Source organism: Neolamprologus brichardi, chromosome 18 (genome assembly GCF_056152115.1).
Source record: "Neolamprologus brichardi isolate AB-2024 chromosome 18, ASM5615211v1, whole genome shotgun sequence".
NCBI classification, from domain to species: domain Eukaryota; kingdom Metazoa; phylum Chordata; class Actinopteri; order Cichliformes; family Cichlidae; genus Neolamprologus; species Neolamprologus brichardi.
The window spans coordinates 26,507,579-26,529,581 of record NC_142121.1 but is presented as its reverse complement, the minus strand read 5'-3'; the positions used below and the strand labels follow the sequence as shown (position 1 = coordinate 26,529,581).

Genomic DNA, 22,003 nt, shown 5'->3' with positions numbered 1-22,003 from the left:
AAAGCTAGATTAAAAGCAGAAGGTGGACTAACCACATCAAATTAATTTCCTGCACAAACAATCAGTTTGGACACTCATGCATGTCTCCAATAAGGCCATTTACAATAAAATGAAAAGACCACACGCACAAAGTTCCATTACAAACCTTTTTATTAGGTAACAGAAAGCCTTTTGTAACTCTGTGTCTGTGTGTGTGTGTATATGTATATAAAAAAGAATTAACACGTTCAATCACTTTGACCTTCTGTTGATGCTTCAAAATAAAAGATTTATAAATACCACGAACAACAAAAGCAAATACATTCTGCTTTATTTTGAACAGATTAGAAGAAAAGAAAAAAGGCGATTTGGACGTAACACATGTGAACTTATCCAGCATTCGTTTAAAAATAAAAATTAAAAACCTAAAAAGTAAGACAGAAATGGGCTCCTTTCCAATTAAGGATCTGCTTAGACTCATAGCCTTGAAGACTATACTGGTAGTTTTCTGTGTTTTAGGGTTCAAACAGCAAATATTTGATTTTTTTTTTAAAATCATAGTTTTCAAATGATTTAACGCAAGTAGACATCTTGTTTATTAAAGTACAATATATACATCATTTCCCCCTAAAACACAAAACCCAAAACAGTATAGGGCTTCAACTTTACCTTGGATTGTATACAATGTACATACAGTACATACATGAAGTGGACCGGTCCCAAACCCCAGGAATGAGACCCGTCCTGACCCAGAGCTGGAGCTGCGCCTACATACTGGAATCAGCTGCCTTTGTTCTCTTTCACAGCAGTCACACTCCTCGCTACAGCTTCCAGGTGATGAGGTGTAAGGCACTGACAGCGCCTCATGATAGTGCAATGCTCAGATGTTCCCTGTACCTTTTGCTCTCAGAAAAAAGGCCCAAACAGGGCCCAGTTTTCCAAAAAAAGAAAAAAAAAGTATCCATTTTCAAACCCAGGAGAACCATTCCGAAAGGGACTGTGCATGACATGACGATGCATGACCCTGGCAGCGTGTGGAAACTAATGAGCATGAAGGAAACAAAAAGAGCAATGCATCGCGCACGCGTGTGTGTGTGTATACAATCTACACTTCCAATAGAAGAGTTAAAAAGACAGAAAACTGGAGAAAACCCTATTCACAAAAAAAGTAAAATAAACCCTGCTTTGGTAAAGCAGTTTTCAAAATGCACCATCACTATATAAAGCTGATTATCGCATTCATATAATATGATGAACATATGCATCTTCTCGCGCTCCCTCACTGTTTGAAGGAGATTGTGTGTGTGTGTGTGTGTGTGTGTTTGTGAGAGATCACGAATATGTTCAATGTTAAAATACAGAGAAGCCTGCAACAGGATCTCCATGTGAGAAGTGCAAAGGCCTCAGCAGCACATTAATTTCAAACTGAAGGTGGCATTTATCACCTGTGGAATATATTTTTTCCTTTCTTTCTTAACGCCCGCCATCACAGAAGGTCACATGTGTTGTGTTAACAAACGCTGCATAAAACAAAGAAAATGAAGAGGTGCAGACATTTAACACCCATCCAGTTTCAAGCAGACTCAGTCGCACGGTTACTTCTGCCACAAGTCTAGATAATGCTGCAGTCTCTGGGGAAGCACATGGTGCTGAAGTTTAAAGCACAAATGCAAACTTTTGTTTAGAACAGAAAGCAGGCCTGCCTGTGACCAAAACACTGGGACTTTGGAACAAAATAAATAAACAAAAAACACTAATATATATTCCACAATCCAAGAGTTCACCATTTAGTGAAGAACAAAACCTCTGCAGCAACAGGAGAATGGAAAAGGGATGTCATAAAACACCCCGGATCACTTTATGTCTCTGACATGAACAAAGATAGGATTAAGTAAGAGGAGACTGCAGTGTCTTACTTTCTCTCTTACAGGTGGTCAACTTTAAAAACTACAAAAGATAGCATCTTTATTGAAAAAAAGAAGATGTAGAGTTTTAAAATACCTCACATAAACTTCAATTTTAAATACCTCAAAGAGCTTCAGTCTTCATTAGTATTTAGCTTTTTGGTGGCTTCTTACCTGATGCAAACAGCATGGGGAGCCGCAAGCTTATATTAGTGTGTCAAAGCAACACCAGTCTTTGTGACAGGTGGGGGGTGTCAGGGATCATCTGGTGGAGCAAGTGTTAGTTTTTAAGTCAGGACAGAGTGGGAAAAAAATGAATGAATGAAGTAGTGACAGACGAGGATCAGGGCAGCTGCTGCAGCTTTTTAAAAAGCACAGTAAAAATTAGTTTTGATATTTACAATGAGGAACAAGAATACATTCAGGCAGCAGAAGGAGAGGGGGGTCGCCTCTTCTCTCTACGAGGTACATTTGGCACTGCTAATATTCAACCCATCCCCACACATTCTAATACAGTCCTTCTCCATCCCTTTGTCTTTTGTCTTCACCAGACTGACCGGAACGTTAAGCTAAACTCTGACTTCTGTGGGTCATAAAGTGTCACCTCTGCTCTTACTGTTCATTCATGTAATACTCGGGGCTTTGAAGTGGTAAACACTGCAGTGTGGGGCCGGCGGAGCGTTCCTGCAAATGTCTTTTGATAAGACGCAAAACTACGCAGATCCAGTGCTCCCCCCATGCTCGTTTCCCCCCCGCTTCAATCAGCAGGAGTCTTTGGTTCAGAAGGCACATGTGTGTGCGCGTCTCTCCACAGAATCCCTCCTGCATTTTATTCTTTTTTTTAAATATCCTTTGATATAAAAACCCCGGCAGTGTGCAGGCCACCCGGACTCCAGGGGTTTTTTTTTCCTTCTTCAAAAAGTCAATCCATTTCCCAGCTTCCTGCTAGTAGTCTTTTGGGAATGGCGGAGGGAGACTGTGGGTGGGTGTAAACTTAGATACCATTGGTCAGATCTTTGATGACGTTTGCCTTCACCAGCTTACGAAGGAACTCCTTTTCCTTGGATATGTTGTGTGTCCATGACTGCAGGATAATCAAAGGAAAGGACATATTCAGAAAGATACAACATCACAGATGAAGCACGAGGATAAGTGGTGGGAGGAGGCATATTAAACAGCACATTTTCCAACAGCGCCAGACAAAACTGTATGTTAAGTTTAGGGTTACTATATCCCCAGTGTCTATACATGTGGGTGTTCAAGTGTACAACAATGGAGCATGTGTTAAGCCATGGTGGTCAGTCTTCTGTCCTGCTGTGCTATAAGAATTCAGTCCAGTGGGATAGTTAGGGATAAAAGGAGAAGGAATATATAGAGAAAGGAGGCACAGGGTAGAGGAAGAGACCTGTGAGAGAGAATGGAAAAAAATGGAGAGCGTCAAGACTCTCTTATAAGGTCTGGCTGTGTGTCTGTCTGGGTCAAGCCTCCTACAATTACATGATGGGAAATGCCACAGCCTGAAAGAACAATAACCTGCAGTTTTTGCAGAAGTCAACAGCTAAATTACAACGACATTTAAAATACAATAACAACAATAACGACCTGCTGGCAACCACTGGTTGGGAGAGAAAAGTGTGTATTCCGCGACTAGTTGGCAAATATTTACTTAAGGTTATGTGCAATCGCTATCATTAAAAAGGTCCACGATGAAAAGCTCCTTCCAGCTGCTTTGGTCGCTAGCAGATTTGGTTGCCAGTAATTTGTGAATATTTGCAGACAAGTTGGTGTTTTTCATGTAAACTACTCACAGAGGTAGCGAAACTGAAAAGTGCACCTTGTGGGGTCGTCATCTAATATGTAATCCAGCATGTAAGCACTCGAGACAGTTTGCTCTATTTGCTTTTAGCTTCCACTCTGGCTGGTTTTATGGTGTTTCATTAGCTTTAATGACGATCCGCTGTGGTGACCCCTATAGGAAGCAGCTAAAAGACGAGGAGGAGCAGGGTAGAAATAAACCCCAATGCCTTCTCAGCTTCACTAAAGGTCTGTCCGTATCCACTTTGCACACGGGACAGACAGGGCAACATATGTATTGGTTGCAATCATGTCTTTGGGTAACTTCCAAATAATAACTGTAAGACTTTATTCCTCTTTGACTTCTTTCTTTAGTGAAACTCCACATGACAAAAATGTTAAAGTTGCGACCATAAAATCAAAACTGGAAGATGAGCAGAAAGATGCCAACGGCTCCACAGCCTTAGGTCATCATTCTCTGTGGGTTTTCACAGTCATTTCATCAACTATTGATCCAGTCAGTTTAAATTAGATTATTTCCAAGCACAGCTTTGAGATGACAAAAATGAGGATGCATAGATAGACATGTATTGTGGATCTTAATCCTCCACCCAGACAGTTAAAGAACAGGCCTAAGAATAGCTGGAGGGTTTACCAGTTGTGCGGTTCCAGAAAAATCAAAACCTCAGGCGCTGGTTAAGCTTTCCAAACAACAGAGATAAAAAAAATGAAAGGCTAAAAACATTAACATTAATTAGCCACGTGTGGCTGATGATGACAATGCTGATGAAGATGATGACAATAAATGCCAAAGGTTTACTGGGAGTTTAGACAAAGGTTATCATCATACTGAGCTCATGGTTTACACATGTCAGCGCAGGGGTGACATCTCGGATTCAGCTCGGTTTCAGTGTAAACACAGAGATCCAGACGTGATGGAGCAGAGAGAGCTCCGTCACGAGGACGTTTAGAAAACGATCGTTTAAGTGACTGATGAAAGACCGTTCCCACTTCAATCTAAAAATTTAGTTTGACGATTTTCATTTTTCATCTTTCGTGAATTTATGTTTTAATTTATCAAGAAGTTTCAACAATCTTTCATTTTGTTTATGGTTTAATATACGTACGCGTTTGTTTCCCTTTTCTCTGGTACTAATCTGTGCTCTTCATCTTTCATGAAAGCAGCTCTGACTTAATTTTCCAAGTCAAATGGGACATAAAGTTACAGACAGGTGACAAATTAAGAAGAGTGCCTGAGCCCTTAAACCTCAGTATCGAGGTGGCCGGATGTGGCTGGCATGCTTTTCCTCTTTGAAGCATCACTCCATAACAAGCTGTTTAGTGATTTCATCTCATCTTACAATGTAGCATTTCCTGATTCTGATGGGCGTAGTCTACATCCATCTGAAGGGCACGAGGGGTCACTGAATGGTTTAAAAAGTATTGAAATACTGTGTATTGCATGCTATGGCATTTACACATCTTAGCTATAGAAGATATTGGATCAGTGAAGGGATATTTTTTGGAAAGTTAATCCTTTCACAAAACATCCAGAGACTTGGAGCTGATGGCGCAGTTATCAGACACAAAATGTTCCTGACACCTCTGCAGCTTTAACAGTCCCTTGTAATCTTAAATATTTGTAGAACAACCATTAGCCAACTGCAAAGAGCTGTTTAGCACTCCGGAGCACCTCCAAGCATTTTTTTCCCCATAAGCTCATAACGGCTATAATTTTGGCTTTAAAGAAAAAAAAAAATGGGAGAAGTTGAACCCCAAAAGAATTCTTGGACTAATATTACCATAAGTCCAAACAGTGACTGCTTTGTAGTGAATGTATTTTGGCTGTAGGCCAGTTCACGTCCCCCTCGCACTCCTTCACAGGAGTGGTGGTCCCTCCTAATCAAAGTCTACAGTTGTTACTTTGGTTATTCTACTGTGGCCAAAGGGTAAGGAGCAGCTAGAATATATTGTTCTCATTAGGAATGAGCCCGTGTCGTTCCGCATTTCATTTAAAGAAATCTTAAAGAGTGCCTCCAATGCTGGATTACCCTGTAGTGAAATAAGTGCTGATGTGCGAACGCTCACCTCTTTAATGGCGGACATCTTGACAGACTCGTAGTAGTGCAGAGGTGCGTAGGGCTTGTTCATGTCATAACCAAAACCAGCCACCGCCACCTCGTCGCAGTTGTGCAGTGCCATTGTTATAGCAACAGTCCCCAAAGTTGGAATGTTCTGTGGCAGAAACACAGGTGTGGGCAACACACACGCACACACACACGCACACACTTTAGTAAAATGAAAAACAGGTATGACAAAAGAAAATCTACCCAGTTATTATTGTAATTTTCTCATTGTATCTGACACAGATGTATTCTACCACTCTCGTATCTGCTCCCCTCCCTCCCTCTTCGGTACTTCTGTCTTTGTTCTACTTCACTGCTGCTAACTGACTCTGAACACTTGGTGATTAACTATTACCTTTGAGATGTGATGCCTGTAGACCCCTGCTACGGCACGCTGATCTACAAGGTTGAAGCTGTGCTTCCTAACCGCCCTGGGGTGCCAGAGATCTGGGATTTGGGGGGGTAAGTAAAAGGGCCTCTGTGTGTGTTTGATTGTGTGTGAGGATGTTGCAGAACAACAGAGTGTGTGTGTGTGTGTGGGGGGGGGGGGGGGGATGCAGGGTGCAGAAGAAAGCAGAGGGAGGGAGGCCCTATTTAAATCATTACCCTGATTTGCAGCCCTCAGGGTAGGTGGAGCTGAACCAGCAGCTGGCCAACCCCCCACTGCATGTTCTAATAAGAGATTATTTTACACACATGCAGCCACACACACTCAACATAAACACCAGTATAACAAATAGTCCTCCTCATTAATTTCCATGTACATAAACATACACTGTGATGGTCAGAAGAGAAACGGTAAAGTGTTTCTAGGGAAAGAATGTGCCAAATCATACAACTCTGCAGCCAGACAGCCCTGCAAACACCCAGACACAAACACAAACGTGCACACAGATCATCATGCACTCGCTCTCTTACGCACAAACACACACACACACACACACACACACACACATATATAATGTGATGCCCACATGTTCAACACATGTTGCAGAGCTGAGTTCATGCAGGGGTGTTCTTGGTGGCCCCCAGAGGGTGGTGTTAGGGTGATACACTCCTCATGTCCCCTCCAATTCCCCCTATCCTCGCCAAGTGTACACAGACACATACACACACACTGTCTGCATACACACTATATACACTTGCACACCAGTATTTAATTTCAAACAGTCTGATGTTTAGTTTGTAATTTTTCTGCTCTGCAATCGATTTGATAGCCACCAATTTAAATTTCATCACTTTACTTCTTAAACAAAATATTCTCTGGTTAAAGGGATGACACGGCAGCAGAATTCACCCTGGCTCCGGGTTACAGCCAGTATTCACTTGTTTTTAATGTACCGAAGTAAAATGCAGTGAAAGATCGGAACGCTTTAAATCCATGGCTCCCTAATCGCAGCTCCTGTTCCAAGAATGAACTCTGCTCATAACCTACAGCAAAATAAGCCCCTAAATGGCTCCAGAATCAGCAGATTATATAACATGTGTATATTTTCTTCAATTAGTTATTTAAAGAAAAAAGAAAAAAGAAAAAGACTCTTGTGTAAGCAGGGCGCAGACGAGTGGGGCTGTAATTATTCTGCATTTCATTTGGAAACACAGTCCAATCCCCTCCCCATTCTTTCTGGATATTGAGCTCTCATTCTCTTACAAAAACAGATGAACGTCTCATCCATGCATACAAAGTCAATATCTGATGTAGCCTACGTAACTGGCCGACGCCGTTGCCAGCATTTATCCTTGTCTGGACTGCACAGTTACATTTCAAGGGGGGTGCACGTCAGGTTACACCACTGAACACAGTACATGTTTGTTTTTTTTGTTGTTGTTTTTTTAGAAGGGTGTGCAGTTACAACATACCTACAGTGAAGGTTTAAAACAAAAGTAAATTCCACTGTTACTTACTCCTTTGCCCATGAGGCCATTGTTGAATGGCAGGCCAATGAACTGGAAGGCAGCCTCCTGGATGAAGTAGGGGTTGAGGATTCTCATCTCTGTCGGCTCCCGAGGCACAGACTGAGCCACCGACTTCCAAAAGCCATCTGTGCCCCTCTGAAAAGTTAAAAGATGGAGGACAGCAGAAGAAGGTCAGTTTGTGTATGGTAAAGAATTGATTTTACACTGTCAGATTAGAGACATGTCACAGAGGCACAAATGGGTAAAAACAAAAAACAACAACAAAAGGTTTCAATTGATGGCATTGGTGATAGCCAACTAAAATTGACCAACCAAACATCAACAAAAGATTATCCTCCTTAAACAAAGAAGCAAACCAGAAGCCAGGCTCTGTCTACCACTGATTGGGGAAATTACTTCTGGACCTTTAATGAATGAAGGGGAGGTTGGGGGTTGCCATTTGCAGGACACCAGCAATTTTGACCCATCAGAAGGAAAGTCTAGCAGTTTGTGAGGGATGCAGTTGCCCTAGAGTGGTAACGAGAGGCTGCACTAAAGTCCTCATCAAAGTTTTAGAAGATGTAGATAAGACAACAGTGCGACACACAGTTGAACCTTTAAGGCTTTAGTGCCATTTTCCTTCCGAGAAAGAAATACTTCATAATCCAAGTGAACACCAAATAAGGAGAATGATTATAGGTGCTGATAATAGTGCTGCCGTGTTAATATGCACCGACTCTGGAGCAAAACTGCTCCATTACCGTGCGGGGACTTTCTGTTTCCTACAATTTTCTCAGGCTTCTGGAAATATCAATATCAGTGAAAAAATTGATTTTGACAAAAAATCTTTTGTAGACCCACTTTTGTCTGAAGCCAGACACCCTGCTGGGAACCTATCCATACTCAACATCTGTGGGTAAATATTGCATTAGAAAGAAAATCACAAAATCACACCTTGACCCGAGGGTGTTCCGAGAGACCTCGGGTCGTTTTACACAAGGCCATCTTCATCAGTCGCTAGCACAACCCGTCAGACATGCTAGTAACACCACCTGAATAAAATTATGCAACTCTAATGAAAGGCACTTGCCCAACTTAGTCTTTCCAGAACAGCCGACGGATATTAGTAAACTGAGACACAGACAAAAAGCTCCCCCTTGGAGAAGTTTATACATAATGCAAGTGAATCCTGAGTCGAAACTAGCTCCCTTTACTGCATTCAATTCAAATGTTACACTAAATTAACAAGTAACAAATTAACAGTGCGTGATTGACTTGTCTCCTAAGATCCATGAAACCAATGTGAATCACCTGTTCAAACAGTCAAACACTCGCCTGGCTGCCTTTGATACAGCGATGTGTGTATGTGTGTGTGTTTGTGTGTTGGCAGAGGCAGTAGCAACAAGTCTGATGGCTTTGTGGGTTCAACAGTGGCGGCTCTTTTTGAACGCAGGCCCAGCTCTGTGCCCTCGGCAAGCCGCGACAGGAACAGCAGCTCATCTCTCCTGTCAACACAGCTTGTGTTTGCCAGAAATCTATTTAGCCGAGCTGTTTGGATGTGTGCAGGTCTGTGTATGCTGAATAAAGAACGATGCATTTTTTTCTTTATTCTAGGAAGGAGAGCAGCTAATGACACAACACACACACACACACACACACACAAAAATGTCACAGGGTGGGGATCTCTTTGAAGATCAGACAAGTACAGGTGGTTTTGAGAAATGTATGAGCAATTAGTATGTAAGGATTTGGGATTGTTAGGAAGGATGGGAACAGTGGGTATGTTTACGAGTTCAGGAATGTGGGAAGCTGCTCACAACCCTGTTTTCCAAAACGCTGTAACACTTTGTAACATGTAAACAAAAAACAGACAGCAATGATTTACTTGATCCCAAACTTTGAGGAAAGATATGGTGGATTTCAAAATGCTGTGAAAACTTGGTGAGCAAATGGTTTAGAAAAAAACAACAAAACAAAACATAAAACTACAAATGTTTTAGTGATCATAAAAAATATTCAGAGAATTCAGTGGCATTCCTGTGCACAAGAACAAGACTGAAAACAAGTCATGAATGGCTGTGACGTTCAGCCTCAGGCTGCACTGCATTAAAACCAGACAGTTCTGTACAGAGTCAACACACAGGCTCAGGAACACATCACAGGAGTAGGAAATAAATGTTAAAACACAAAAAGAAAATTATTAATTCCACAGACTTCCTTGTACATGAGAGATAATTTAAGGTGGATTAAGGAGGAGTGGAAAACTGATCTATTTTTATGGCCAACTTGCGCTTCTACAGAGGCACCATTAGGGCTTGAACATTATATACAGTTTACCAAACCACATCCTGCATGTACTACATTAATATGGCTTTGTAGCAAAAGAATCTTGGTGCTTAACTAGCTAGCGTGCAGTAAACACCTGCCACCCACTGGAAACATTTGGTACATTACAAATGAAACATGTGCGAGAAGGACGACAAACCGCTGAGCAGAATGAGAAAGAACTTCACTTTCAAACAATAAGCCCTGTTTTGGACGTTTCATTGAAGGTTAAACACACAGCAATGAACAATGAACATCAAAATGACATAAGATAGGTATCCAGTAAATAAAGAGTAAAAGAAACGGCTTTAAAGCAGCACTGAAAAGGCTGCACTTCCAGCGATGAGTAGCGTACAATCTGTACTTAAAGCTCCTACAAATAGCCTTAAGGGAACAGGATGTGGCTCCCACTGTGGACTAACTGCTAACCTCTGTGTGAGCACGCATTTGTTTCTCAAAACAAAGCGCTGTAACTTTGCCCTAGACACGATAGGAAGCTACAGAAAGAGTCTTTCACACCACTTGCTAATGACGGACGCACACATGCTCAAAGGTGAACACACGTGTACTGCATCGGCTGGCTGGGCTGTCACTGAGCTGTGTTCAAAGAGGAAATGACTGTTTCCGTTCTCCTGTGACAGCTTTATGGTTAAATTGGTTTAGATTATTAGATTTAAGTGTGTGCACAAGGCGGTGCGCTCCAATAAAGCACCTGTTAAAACAAACCTGAACTGGGCGAGTTAATTATTTGCAATGCAAGGAGATAGATCCTAGAGGGGGTCAACGTTACTTAGTTACAAAAACTTAAAAATCAGCTTAGTGCCAGTCAACCGTGTTGAGGAAAAGATGATACAACTCCTTGCCGTCTTGTCAGAAGGTGGATCTCAAAGCATAACGAGCCTGAACTGAGCGCAGATGAGCAGAAATGATGAGTTCACAGATTCAACAATTCTCCAAATAACAGGAACAGCAAGCTTATACTTGCTTATACATCTACATCAAAGCACGGCATACAGCTCGGGCTGGCTTAACCTCAAACTCTCAATTACACACATTTGTCCACTACAGCCAACATTCACGGCATTTCTTGAGAGCTAATTATAAACATTGTTTACCACACAGTGCAGAGAGCTGGAAATGCAGTTCTAAATGTATGCACTGTGTGAGACAATCCCCAGCACTATATCAATGCAGTGATGTTGCGATAATATCTGTGCAATACTGATTTTTCTGTGCCGAGGATGAAGAGGATGTACCAACAGAGCAGTAATGCTGTTGAGATTAGAAATGGACTATTATTGATTCCTCGGCAACCACAAACAAAAGCATGTACGATTAAAGTAGATGGCAGAGTACAGGTAACTTGTCAGCTTGAGCTGAAGCCTTACAAAAGCTAAGTGTATTTGTTTTGTGATTTCAAAGCTGCTAGAAAAATCACAATTACATAAACCATTAAAGAAGAAAAAAAAAGGGAGCTTGAATCAGAGGATTAAAGCGTGCCACAGGATGAGGAGAAGTCCTACTGTAAGCCTAAAGATGGAAAGGATCAAACAAATGGAAAAAGTGAAGCAAAAAGGAATGTTACTGTTGTCATTAACAACAGAGCTAAACATCTCGAAAAAGGTAACTAAGATCATGTGCTGGTGAGATACCTAAATTAGACTGTCCATAAACATAATGGTATGTATCCTGTGTCCTTGCATAAAAAGGCTCAAATAAGCAACAGCTTTGGTTTAGAGCCTTGCATTGAGAGTTTTTAGCGTGCTTTGGTTTCATTGTGGCTTCCAGCACAAACCAAAACTGAACTCACCTTAAAACTAAAGTGGTCCGCTGTGTTAAGTGAAACAACCAGCTCAGTTTATAGCTTCTGGAGGTCCGAGTAAAAAGTGCAGACACACGGAACAACAATGAAATATGAGGGAAAAAGGGAAAAAGGTTTCACATTTGCAGGGTTACTACAAGTGGCTTTAAATGCCTTCAGCGTAAACCATCTGCCACAAGCAGTGAAACCAAACAATCTCGTCACCAGAAGCAGTTTTCAGTTTCAGCCTACATGTGACTACTCTTCAGATTGATCTCAGAGTATTGCTTCAATAGCAACGAATGGCTTTACTTCCCTGATTGACATCCGTAACACTTTTTTGGAGTTTTTCAATCCTGTAAACTTACTGAGCGAGAATGTGGTTGCGTTTGATGTTTGTGCCGTGGAGCTGCACGGCTCAGACGAGGTGGACCGAATTTCCGGAGGGCCGACTTAAAGCAATTTTGAAAACGTAACGGCAGCCCCAAACTGCGAACAATCACAATTACAGCTGCCTGGAGGTCATTAGCACTGTGTACATGTCAGGTCTCTGAGTTTACAAGTGGTAGTGTCTTACCACTTAAGTGCTCCTCTGAAGAGGAGCCATTTGTGCAAGAATGTCTGAATGGAGAGAGGTAGCAGTAAAACCTGGAGGTGCGCAGCAGGGGATTAAAGTTACTAAAGGTCTACTTATAATATTCCCCCTCTTTGTTTTTAGGAGGGAATCTGAAGCGGTCCCCGATTTGTGTTTTTTGTTTTCTTGACACATACCACAACCTCTCCTCCCACTGAGGTCACAGTGATTGATCAATTCCTGGTCTCTCTGAGATTACTCGGTATGGGAAGCACAAATCTCCAAACTTTCACGATTGCAAAGATGAAAATCGTGCCAATGCTTCACAACACTACAACCTTTAAAACCAGCAGGTGCAGCAAAGTCTCTGGGAAATAACAGGTGACATGTTGAAAGATCACAAGCAGTGTCATTATAAATATATACATTGGTGACCTTTTGACAATTCATAGGTCGCCTTAAACTCTCATAAATACATCATTAATCAACATCCACTCTATTGGAACACAGCACCAAAGGAACCCAGTGTACAGGTCCCAGTGTAAATCGCAGCAGGCTATGTAGGTGAAGCACTTCTGAAACACAACACTCGTGGCAATCAGTGACATCCGGACACCACGTTAGTCACTTGGTTCACGTTCAGAATCCATGTTTACAAGTATGTAAATGTTTATGAATGCATGTATGCATGCAACTGGGGGATTCTCCACAGATGTTTGGGCTTAAAAGAAGAGCCATATACCTTCCTGCAGTTCATCCACAGTGAAAGGGTTGCAATAAACTTTTTTGGGATAAAATGACAAGTATGTAAACCCAAAAATCTGGGCACCACACGGGGTGACAGCTCACTGGCTCATACCAGTATTCCAGCCATCGGGAATTTACATTTCAATTTCTCAATAATGTGGAGACCCTTGCCATTCTAGAGACTCGATTTTTTAGCTACACTCGATTTTTTTGGCATTACCAAAAGACAGAAATATTGGCTACACTCTAGTATTTTGTTACTTTGGAATAAGAACCCCTGGCGGCATTTCTATTAAAGGAGAAGTACTTTCTTCGACAAATTGTCTGCATCCATCATTTATCTCTCTGCCCTGCAGCCAGCAGCGAAAGCTCCTGTAAACAAACAGGAGAGATAGAACACCGACACTCCACCTTCAAACCCTGTGTTTACCACCGGCTGTATATCTTTCACTGGATCTGTTTAAAAATATCCCCACATATACAAACACATGCAGGCTGTGTGTGCATGAACTGTGAGTGCACACTGTGCATGAAGGAAAAAAAAAAATTGCAAATTAGACCCAGGAGAGAAAAAAAAACCTATATCAGCAATCGTGGAAATCGCGTTTGAGCACATGTGTAAACAGCATGTAATGTGGCAATCAACCAGCCTGTTGCCGTTGTGGGGTCCAATTTTAAGGCAGAGTGAGAAAGTTAGCTTGTAATCAGGTAGACAATGAGGGATAAGGGAAATTGGAAGCTTTGTGATGCTTTGGGACTGTGTATGTATTAAAAAGGACAGGCACAATTAGGAAGAAGGATTAGATGTGATCACGACCGGATTTCTTTGCGTGCGTCTGCGTGTTTGTGGAAGTGTCCGAAACTCTAAATAACAGATTGGGAAACTGTCTTGCTAATTTGTATTCTGGCCAGCTTTCCAAGACTGCACTCTAGGCTCATGAAAATCTGCAATAAATGAAGGATAGTCCGGCACATTTACCACCGGCTAGATGAGTCATTCGGAACTGCGCAAGTGTGTACCACCCACTAACCTTTCAGAAAAAAAAAAATTACACTTGCTTTCATAACCACAGAAGGCAAGTAAAAAAGGTTTTTCATCCCTTCCAGCTCCAAGTATGCAGGTTACACAAAGAAATTCCCGGCTGTAAAAGCTCCCGAAGGACAACTGTCCAGAGTTACATTATGTTACCCTCTAGCACGAACAAAATGGATCGAGTAAAGGGGTGCAAGGGGGGGGGGCTTGCTGCTACTTGATGAGGATTTCCTGCAAATAGTTCTTCACCATAAGTATGATTGTTTTATTCCATTAAATACCTGTTTGTGTGGTAAGAAGTAAAGAAAAATGGTTTTAAAATAATGAGCACGCATATATTTTAAAAAATTCATTATTACAATTATTTTTTTTAGGAACGTTTTTTCTGAGATCACAGAAGGTGAAATCAAACGTGCAGATAAAAACATCTTGGTGTTTACTCTGCATTTTTCCCTGCTGCTAGTGAATGAGATACAATGAAGACGGATATCAGTCTTTTGACGGGTTTCTTTCATGTTGCTGCCAAGGCAGAAAATCCAACAGCAAACAGATATTGCTCTCCTAGTAACACAAGCAGCTTCATGCTTCACTAAAGGTATATGCTGCATCTTCTTACCAAATAGTTTAATGTGAGCAAACAAATTAAATGCCTGTGTGATGCATTTTTAAATAAGCACATAAAAGCTTGCTGCAGACAGTTCATTTATCATTTAAACCAACGTGACGTGCTACTTATTATACACAACTTTCGAAACTAGTGTCAAATGAAAGCATTCCCTAAACACATCGGCTTACAGTCATAACAACACCTACCACCACTGAGACTCTACCGGGGAGCAACGGTCAGCACTAATGAGGAAGGCAGCCCATTTAACATCTGGACTGAAGCAGTTTAAACCGACAAGATTGCACAACTGACCGACTCTGCTATTCTAGGACTGTAGACTCTTAGCAACAAGCCTGAACAGTTAGAGGGGCTTTTTTTGGGATTGTAATTCTAGTTAATGGATTACTTTTACACTGAAAGAGTTTCAGAAGCACAAGCTGCCAAAATAAAAATGGAGCAAACTGTCTAGAATGGCAGTACAGATGAATTGCATTCGATTTCCTGCCATATAAATAGCGTGTCCCATCATGTTCCTGTTTTCTGGAGGTCAAACATGGGTGTCTGCACATGTGTCAGTTTTATTCTGCCATGCTGTCATCGAGCCTCAAAACAGAAGACACTGATGATGTTTCTGTTTCCTGATAATTAATACGAGTTGCATTCCTCCTTCCTCAGCAGATCAAAGAGGACTGAGTCAGACGCCGGGGGCCAGATCAATTATCCAGGCAGCCATTTTCACTGTCCTCTCCATCTGACACGCCACAAAAATCTGGGCACTATCAAAGGCTGAAGACGCCATAAGCCAGCCAGAAAGCAGTTTTATTTTGTTTTACTTTACCGTCAACTTCCACTACTCACTCTCCTTTCCTCAGCTGTTAACCCTTTACTCCATTTGACATTATCCTTTCCACCTATTCATTTTCTTTTGTCCTTTAACCAAAATTCACACTACTACTTTGTTTCAGTTTGTTATGCCATACCCTAACTGTATTGTCCATTCCCACCCACCCACCCTTATTCTGTTTTTTTCCCACTTGTGACTTTCTATTTTGACAAAAGCCGCCTTATAAAAATTCCAGCTGGGATACGGTCTCTGAAATTCACTCGGCTGTGTCAGAAAATAAAGCAGGTTTCCCAAATCCTGTGTTTTCTGATGAGACTTTTTTCCAAAACAAAACAACAAAAATAAATAATTTGATTATTCTGACTGCTTAAAAATACACTCCCTGAGTTTTTTTTAATAAAATTACATATGTGAGTTTTACAACACCGACATTAACAACAACAAAAAACCAAAACCCACACAAACAAACATCTGCTTTAAATTCAACACTCCTCCCCACGCAGGAGACCTCTGTGTGCACCTTTGCACCACTTCCTGTGTTCACAGTTTTTTGATTGCTCACTGGAAATCCCAATATGACCACCTGCATGTGCTCTTTTTAGATTTTACCACAGGCTAAACAAAGATCAACTTCTGTGTCAAACCGATGCAGCTTTCATGTCGAGGATGATCACTGGAGCCAGACACTAAAGCTACGACCTGAACACCAAACTGTAGTTTAGAGAAAGCACACAGAGTCCAAACCCAAAAGGTCAGTAGTGTGACCAGAAGCATGCTAACCACTCACACCTCTGTATGTCTGTCCTTTCTCACAAATCCATTTAAATTTTACTTATACAGCGCCAAAATCTCAACAACAGTCGTCTCAAGACGCTTTGTATTGTAAGGTAAAGACCCTACAATAAAAGAGAGAGAACCCCCAAAGTGAGACCAGGCAGGGAGACACGATAAAAGGCACACTGTGGAAGAAAGCCATGGATTAATAATAACTAATGACTATTTCCAAAGTGGTGTATAAACACCACTTTGGAAATTCCAAGTGGAAGTGTTGCTGTTTTGACAACTGAAATTTCAGTGTGCATGCAAGTGGCCAGGGAGCGATTCAAACCTAGGAAGAGTGCTCGAAGTGATGCAACGGTGCACAGAATGGCCTTGAAGGGGAAATCGTCCAAATTTAAAATCAAGTCAAGTTATTGCCCTTTATGGGTGAATTTGTGACCTCCCCTCACAGAAGGAGGGAGGATGGTTTTGCTTAACACTGCATATGTGGAGCTTTATAGAAGCACTCAGCAATAATGTAAATTCATAAAGATATAAAACATGCTACAACTTTAAAAAAAAAAAAAAAAAAGGGGGGGGGGGGGGGAGAGAAAAGAAAGGGAGGATCTAGTATGTTCCCTTAAATACTTTGAGGCAGGCCCTTTGTCCTTAAGCTAAGTGGATTCAAAATAATCCCAGTCAAGGATATATTATAGACTGCTCAACAAGAACAGAATGAAAGTGCCAAGAGAGCTTTTTTTCTAACAAAAGGACAAAACGAGAAAAGGAGGCATTAAAAGACAGCCATGTTCGGTAATACTTTCATAGATAACGTAGACACAATTGGGCCATTCAGTCTGACCCTGTGAGATTAATAGGGCAACTCATAACCTGTCAATTACCTGTGCCAATACTAATATTCCATGGGACATGCGATAGGCTTGTTACATGGCAAAGCAAAGGGAAAAAATAAGGTCATTTTTCCTTGAATGTCCTTTCCACATTAAGCATTTAAATCATCTAAAACATTCCCAATATTAATTTAGTATATGGCATAGTTATGTGTATTCTTATTTATGCTTTTACAAAGTGGTTTAGATTTCCACAGAAGGTAATCAGGAGGATGTGATTATAGATTATACTGCTCTGATATAGATGTTCAAAGGAGGACAAAATTGTTGCGCAATAATTCAGCTGAGTGCTGATCAAACCAACAAATACAGAGTGAGGAAAGCAAATGCTGAAATAAATGAAAGAAAATGTAAGCGAATGCAAGCATAAGTAGGAATCTTGTTCTATAAAAACTGCTTGCATTTTGGATCCATTTATATTTTAATACTCAAGTAGTTCAAATATCTTCCAGGTTTTGTGTTTGTAAGTTCAAGATTTCAACCTTCATTCATTGGAAGAAAAAACAAAACAAACAAACAAAACCACCAAAAAACAAAACAACCCGCCCCTCAAATATGTCCTTACCATTTTCTCCTTGTAGACCATTTGTCTGAGCCACTTGAAATCAAGTGGTTTGAAAGCAGATAGAACAAAAAGTGAGTCTTGTTCGTAGTTTTCTGGGTTCTGGATCGCACCCTCTGGATATGTAATCCTTATGGTGGTTTTGGTTCCTACATCTTTTCCATAACCTTTTACTAGAGCTTCATTCAACCTGTCAATGCAAGAAAGACAAAGGGTGGAATCAGGAATTTAGGAAAAATATAGTGAAAAGCACAGGATTATTATTTTCGATATTTAGATAAAACAGCACGTCTGCAAACAGAAAGACAAAGCACACTGGAAATCCAGCTTGCAACCTCATCACAAGAGCTAACATCTGACAACATCTGGGTAAGCCACAGTCATTCTGGAAACAAGTGGAATGTTAAGTTCAACCTGAGCTTTCAGACACAGTCACTAAAGGTAACAGTACATCCTGTTTTATTTTGGAGTTTCCCGTTTTCATCTTTAGCTCGTTTAGCTGAATAGTGGGCTGCTGTGCTCGCCTGTGGGCTGATGCGAGTTCACAGTCCGCTCCACTCCAGGGAATGCCCGTCTGCCTGCAGTGAGCTCTGATGTCAGGTGGAGGCAGTGTATAAAGTATGCATAACAAAAGGTCATAACAAAGTATGTTACCGAGTCCCCCCCAAATAACAAAAAACAGAGCAGAGACTTCTCGATATTCCACAATACCGATTCCCAGCTCACTGAAGCAACCATGCATTCCTATTTGGTCATGTGTTGATGATGCAGAAGACATATTTTCTTCCCTTCAACTAAAAATTCAAGCTGTCCAAAAAAACAAAAAAAAAAACAAAAAACCCCACCTTCACACTATTTAACTTATACAGAACACTGCTGTTATACAGAATCCCTTTTATTTTGGTATCTTACCTGACCACCACATCGTATTCGTCTATTCGGGACCCCAGAGACTTGTTGGACAAGATCCCACCATTACCCACGACAATGCATCGTTTACAGCTGAGACTGGAAGGCAGGACAGCCAGACATTAGTCATATTAAGAAGAAACAAGGAAGCAAAAAGAGACTTCATGCTGACGCTGACGAGTAGGGTGCAGGTACCTGTCAAGCTCCTCTCCCAGCCCGTAATTTTTTGTTATAGTCAAAATGCTGTCTATTATTCTCTCTGCAGAGAAAGAAGAAAACAAAGCAGGATTTTAAAGACAGGACAGAACCTCCATACTACAATAAATCCCCATTAAAAATTCATCCACGAGTACATTAAATGCAAAATGTGGGTGAAATTCATTGCCAAGCTTATAATTTTTACCTCGGCAGTGAATGATGCTCCAAGTATCAAACATTAAAATACTCCATCTACTAATCTGACACTAGAAATGGAGCTCTGTCATCAGAGTCAGTCACTTTAAGCGCTCAGAACGTCCTTTTAGCTCCAAAGACGAGTTGATGTTCTCAAATAATAAAAATGACATATTGGAAATCACACTTTTAAAGGCCAAACAGACTGCCAAAGATTTCAACATACCACCCGAGATATAACAATCTAGGTGGTCTTCAAACAGGAAGAGAGAACACCACCCTCCGTTTATTCACTCATAGATAAGGAGTGACCAGTGAACCTCAGGAATAGTGGTGATGGGGATTACAGGGGGGGAAGCTGTTGTATTCTGGAGAGGAGTGAATCTGAGAGAAACAGCCATACGGAGTTAAGGATGGTATGCGTGTGTATGTAAAAACTCTGCCATAAAAGCACTCAGAGTGGAATGCTGTTTTCAAACAATCACATTCTCCTGGTTAAGTGGCCGGTGTTGTACTCGTCTCCTTGCATGGCTAGCACCACTCTGATCACAGGTTGAGAAACGGCGATGTTTAGCCATAGCATGCATTCCTGCCATGTTCTACGGGCTATTGTGCTGGAGTCATAGCTCCAGCATTAGATCTTGCATGCATTTCTTCCTCCTGACCATTTTTAGACCTCTTATATTTATAACTCATCTTCTTCAACATCCCAAATGTGCAGATTCCATTAGAGTTGCACCTATTTTTGTTCCATCTTACATTTGCAGGAATTTGTAACTACGTGGATTTAACAGCTGTGATAAAAAAAAAAAAAAGTCCTCAATTCGCATCTTCATCGTTTAATTTAATAAAAAATTTTTAAAAGAAACACAAAAAGTCTGTCATTATTTTATAGCATTCTATTTCATTTATTATATTCATAATGCAGCACACCGTCTGCCTTTACTCTCACTCTTGTTGTTTTTCTTGGCCTCTTTTTGCAGACTGAGCGTTTAGACTGGGGCCTCAAACCAGGTTGTAAGACATATTATAGTCCATCCACCCTGTCTAACAATCCTAATGATTAACCTAGTGAAGAGAGGCGAGCAGAGCCACAGCTTATTGTTTGGATGTGGTGTCAATGTCTGGCGTCAAGTATCACCCTGAGCCGCATAAACACAAGGCCGAGGACCACACCTGGATCCGAGCGGGTGAAAAGTGAAAAATCACAATGGGTAGTGTGCTCTTTCAGAGGACAACATGGAAGCTAATTGCTCTAAGTACCTGCGGTAAACCCTTTCAGCAAAGCATGTCTTGTGGTAGTGCCAAAAGACAAATTGCTGCAAGTGCAGACATTAGTCCAATGTGGAACTCTTGAAATGTTAAAAATCTTTACTGGCAACACCGGCGAATAGCAGAAGCATCACATAACACATAAACACAGACACTTTGCTGGAAAGAGTGGAGACTAAACACTACAACAAATCCTGTGATGAAAGAAAGATGATCGCAAAAAAAGAACAAAACAAAACAAAAAAAAAGGCCAAAAATTTATCTCAAGTACAAAGATAAAGTATCACTACCCTTGATAAATTAGTTAACAACTGTGAAAAAAAAAAAAGAAGAAAAAAAACTGCTAATGACTGCAAATGTGAGATGTGTTCTTTGGCACCAGCTCACAGTCTGGCTGCCTTAATTGTGCTTCCTCCTAACTAAGTGTAAAGTTGCATAACGGTCGGTGTGATTTCATTTGGTGGACATGCTGAGAATGAAAACAGCACCAATAGTGCAGGGACATCACTCCTTTACTTGTAAAACTGTGGAGCTGCCTGATGAGGACACAGTTTTTAAATAGTCTGCTGCAGCTTTCTAACCCTGGATCAGTATTTGCAAAGATAGATTAGCTTCTCTGATCATTTGTACACCAAACTGGATGACGATACAGTTTTCAGGTGTTAGGAAAAAGTTCATCCCTACACACATACACAAAAAAAAAGTTAATGTCCCAAACTACATATAACAGCTGGAAACAAGCATGGATACATACAGAAGCAACTAACAACAAATCACATCCTTTCCTCCCAACAGGTTCTCCAAAAATAGCACTGCAAGGAATTTATAAACTTATGGTTCAACACCCTCACACCACAAAATTCCTCCAGTCTATTAACAGTTTAAAAAGAAGTCCACTTTAGACTGCAGAAATAAGATATTTAAAAAGATTTTCATTTAAAATTTAAATTAATCCTGAATTTTGAGCGATCACTGGCAGTGCAGCTTTATTCCCCCCGGAAACCAAATCAGGGCAGCTTAACGTTTATTCTTCCTTCTTCAGGCTATAGCTGATGTGTCCCAAAGATACTTCTTGGCAGAATAAAAAGTAAAAATAAAACTCCCACCCACCAGCGCTACTCCGTGGTCTCAATTTGGAATCCTTTGTGGAGTTCTATTCAAGATCCACACGTATCATCTCTCCACATGAGTACCACTAAAAGGGAAACCCCACTGCCATCACAGTCCGTGGAGAAAACAGAAACCAGGTGTAACACTCACACAGGGAGCGCTCTATTGATAGCTGTGGCTGTGTGTGTACATGAGTACACGTTCAATTGACGGTGGAGAACTTGCCAGAGCACAAAGGTAACATTCCCTTTACCTTCTGCTTGTAAGTATTGGAAAATGTGACAGAGCACGCCAGTGAAGACAGATTAATGTTATCTCTTAGGTTCCCATGGTACTGTGTACTTGTTCGATATCTGAAGTGCTGGAGTGTGTTAAGGTCAGTTAACAAGTGCAAACACTTTGTGCGGACATGCTAACGTTGGAGTGTTAGAAGACATCAGATTTTCCGGTCCCAAGA

At 41.0% G+C, this 22,003-nt stretch overlaps 1 protein-coding gene across 7 annotated transcripts in view; it reads right to left on the bottom strand.

Annotated features, from left to right (window-relative positions):
- Positions 1-161: 161 nt before the first annotated feature.
- Positions 162-22,003, bottom strand: part of st3gal3b (ST3 beta-galactoside alpha-2,3-sialyltransferase 3b) — a 48,301-nt gene continuing 26,459 nt past the window's right edge. For all 7 annotated transcript variants that reach the window (XM_035906086.2, XM_006786771.3, XM_006786770.3 and 4 more), the window contains 6 exons: positions 18,967-19,030; positions 18,775-18,870; positions 17,866-18,052; positions 7,709-7,855; positions 5,766-5,912; positions 162-2,967 (listed from right to left, as the gene is read on the bottom strand). In XM_035906086.2, the coding sequence (XP_035761979.1) occupies positions 2,878-2,967; positions 5,766-5,912; positions 7,709-7,855; positions 17,866-18,052; positions 18,775-18,870; positions 18,967-19,030 (731 nt within the window). In that variant the 3' untranslated portion in view covers positions 162-2,877. The remainder of the gene's footprint in view (positions 2,968-5,765; positions 5,913-7,708; positions 7,856-17,865; positions 18,053-18,774; positions 18,871-18,966; positions 19,031-22,003) is intronic.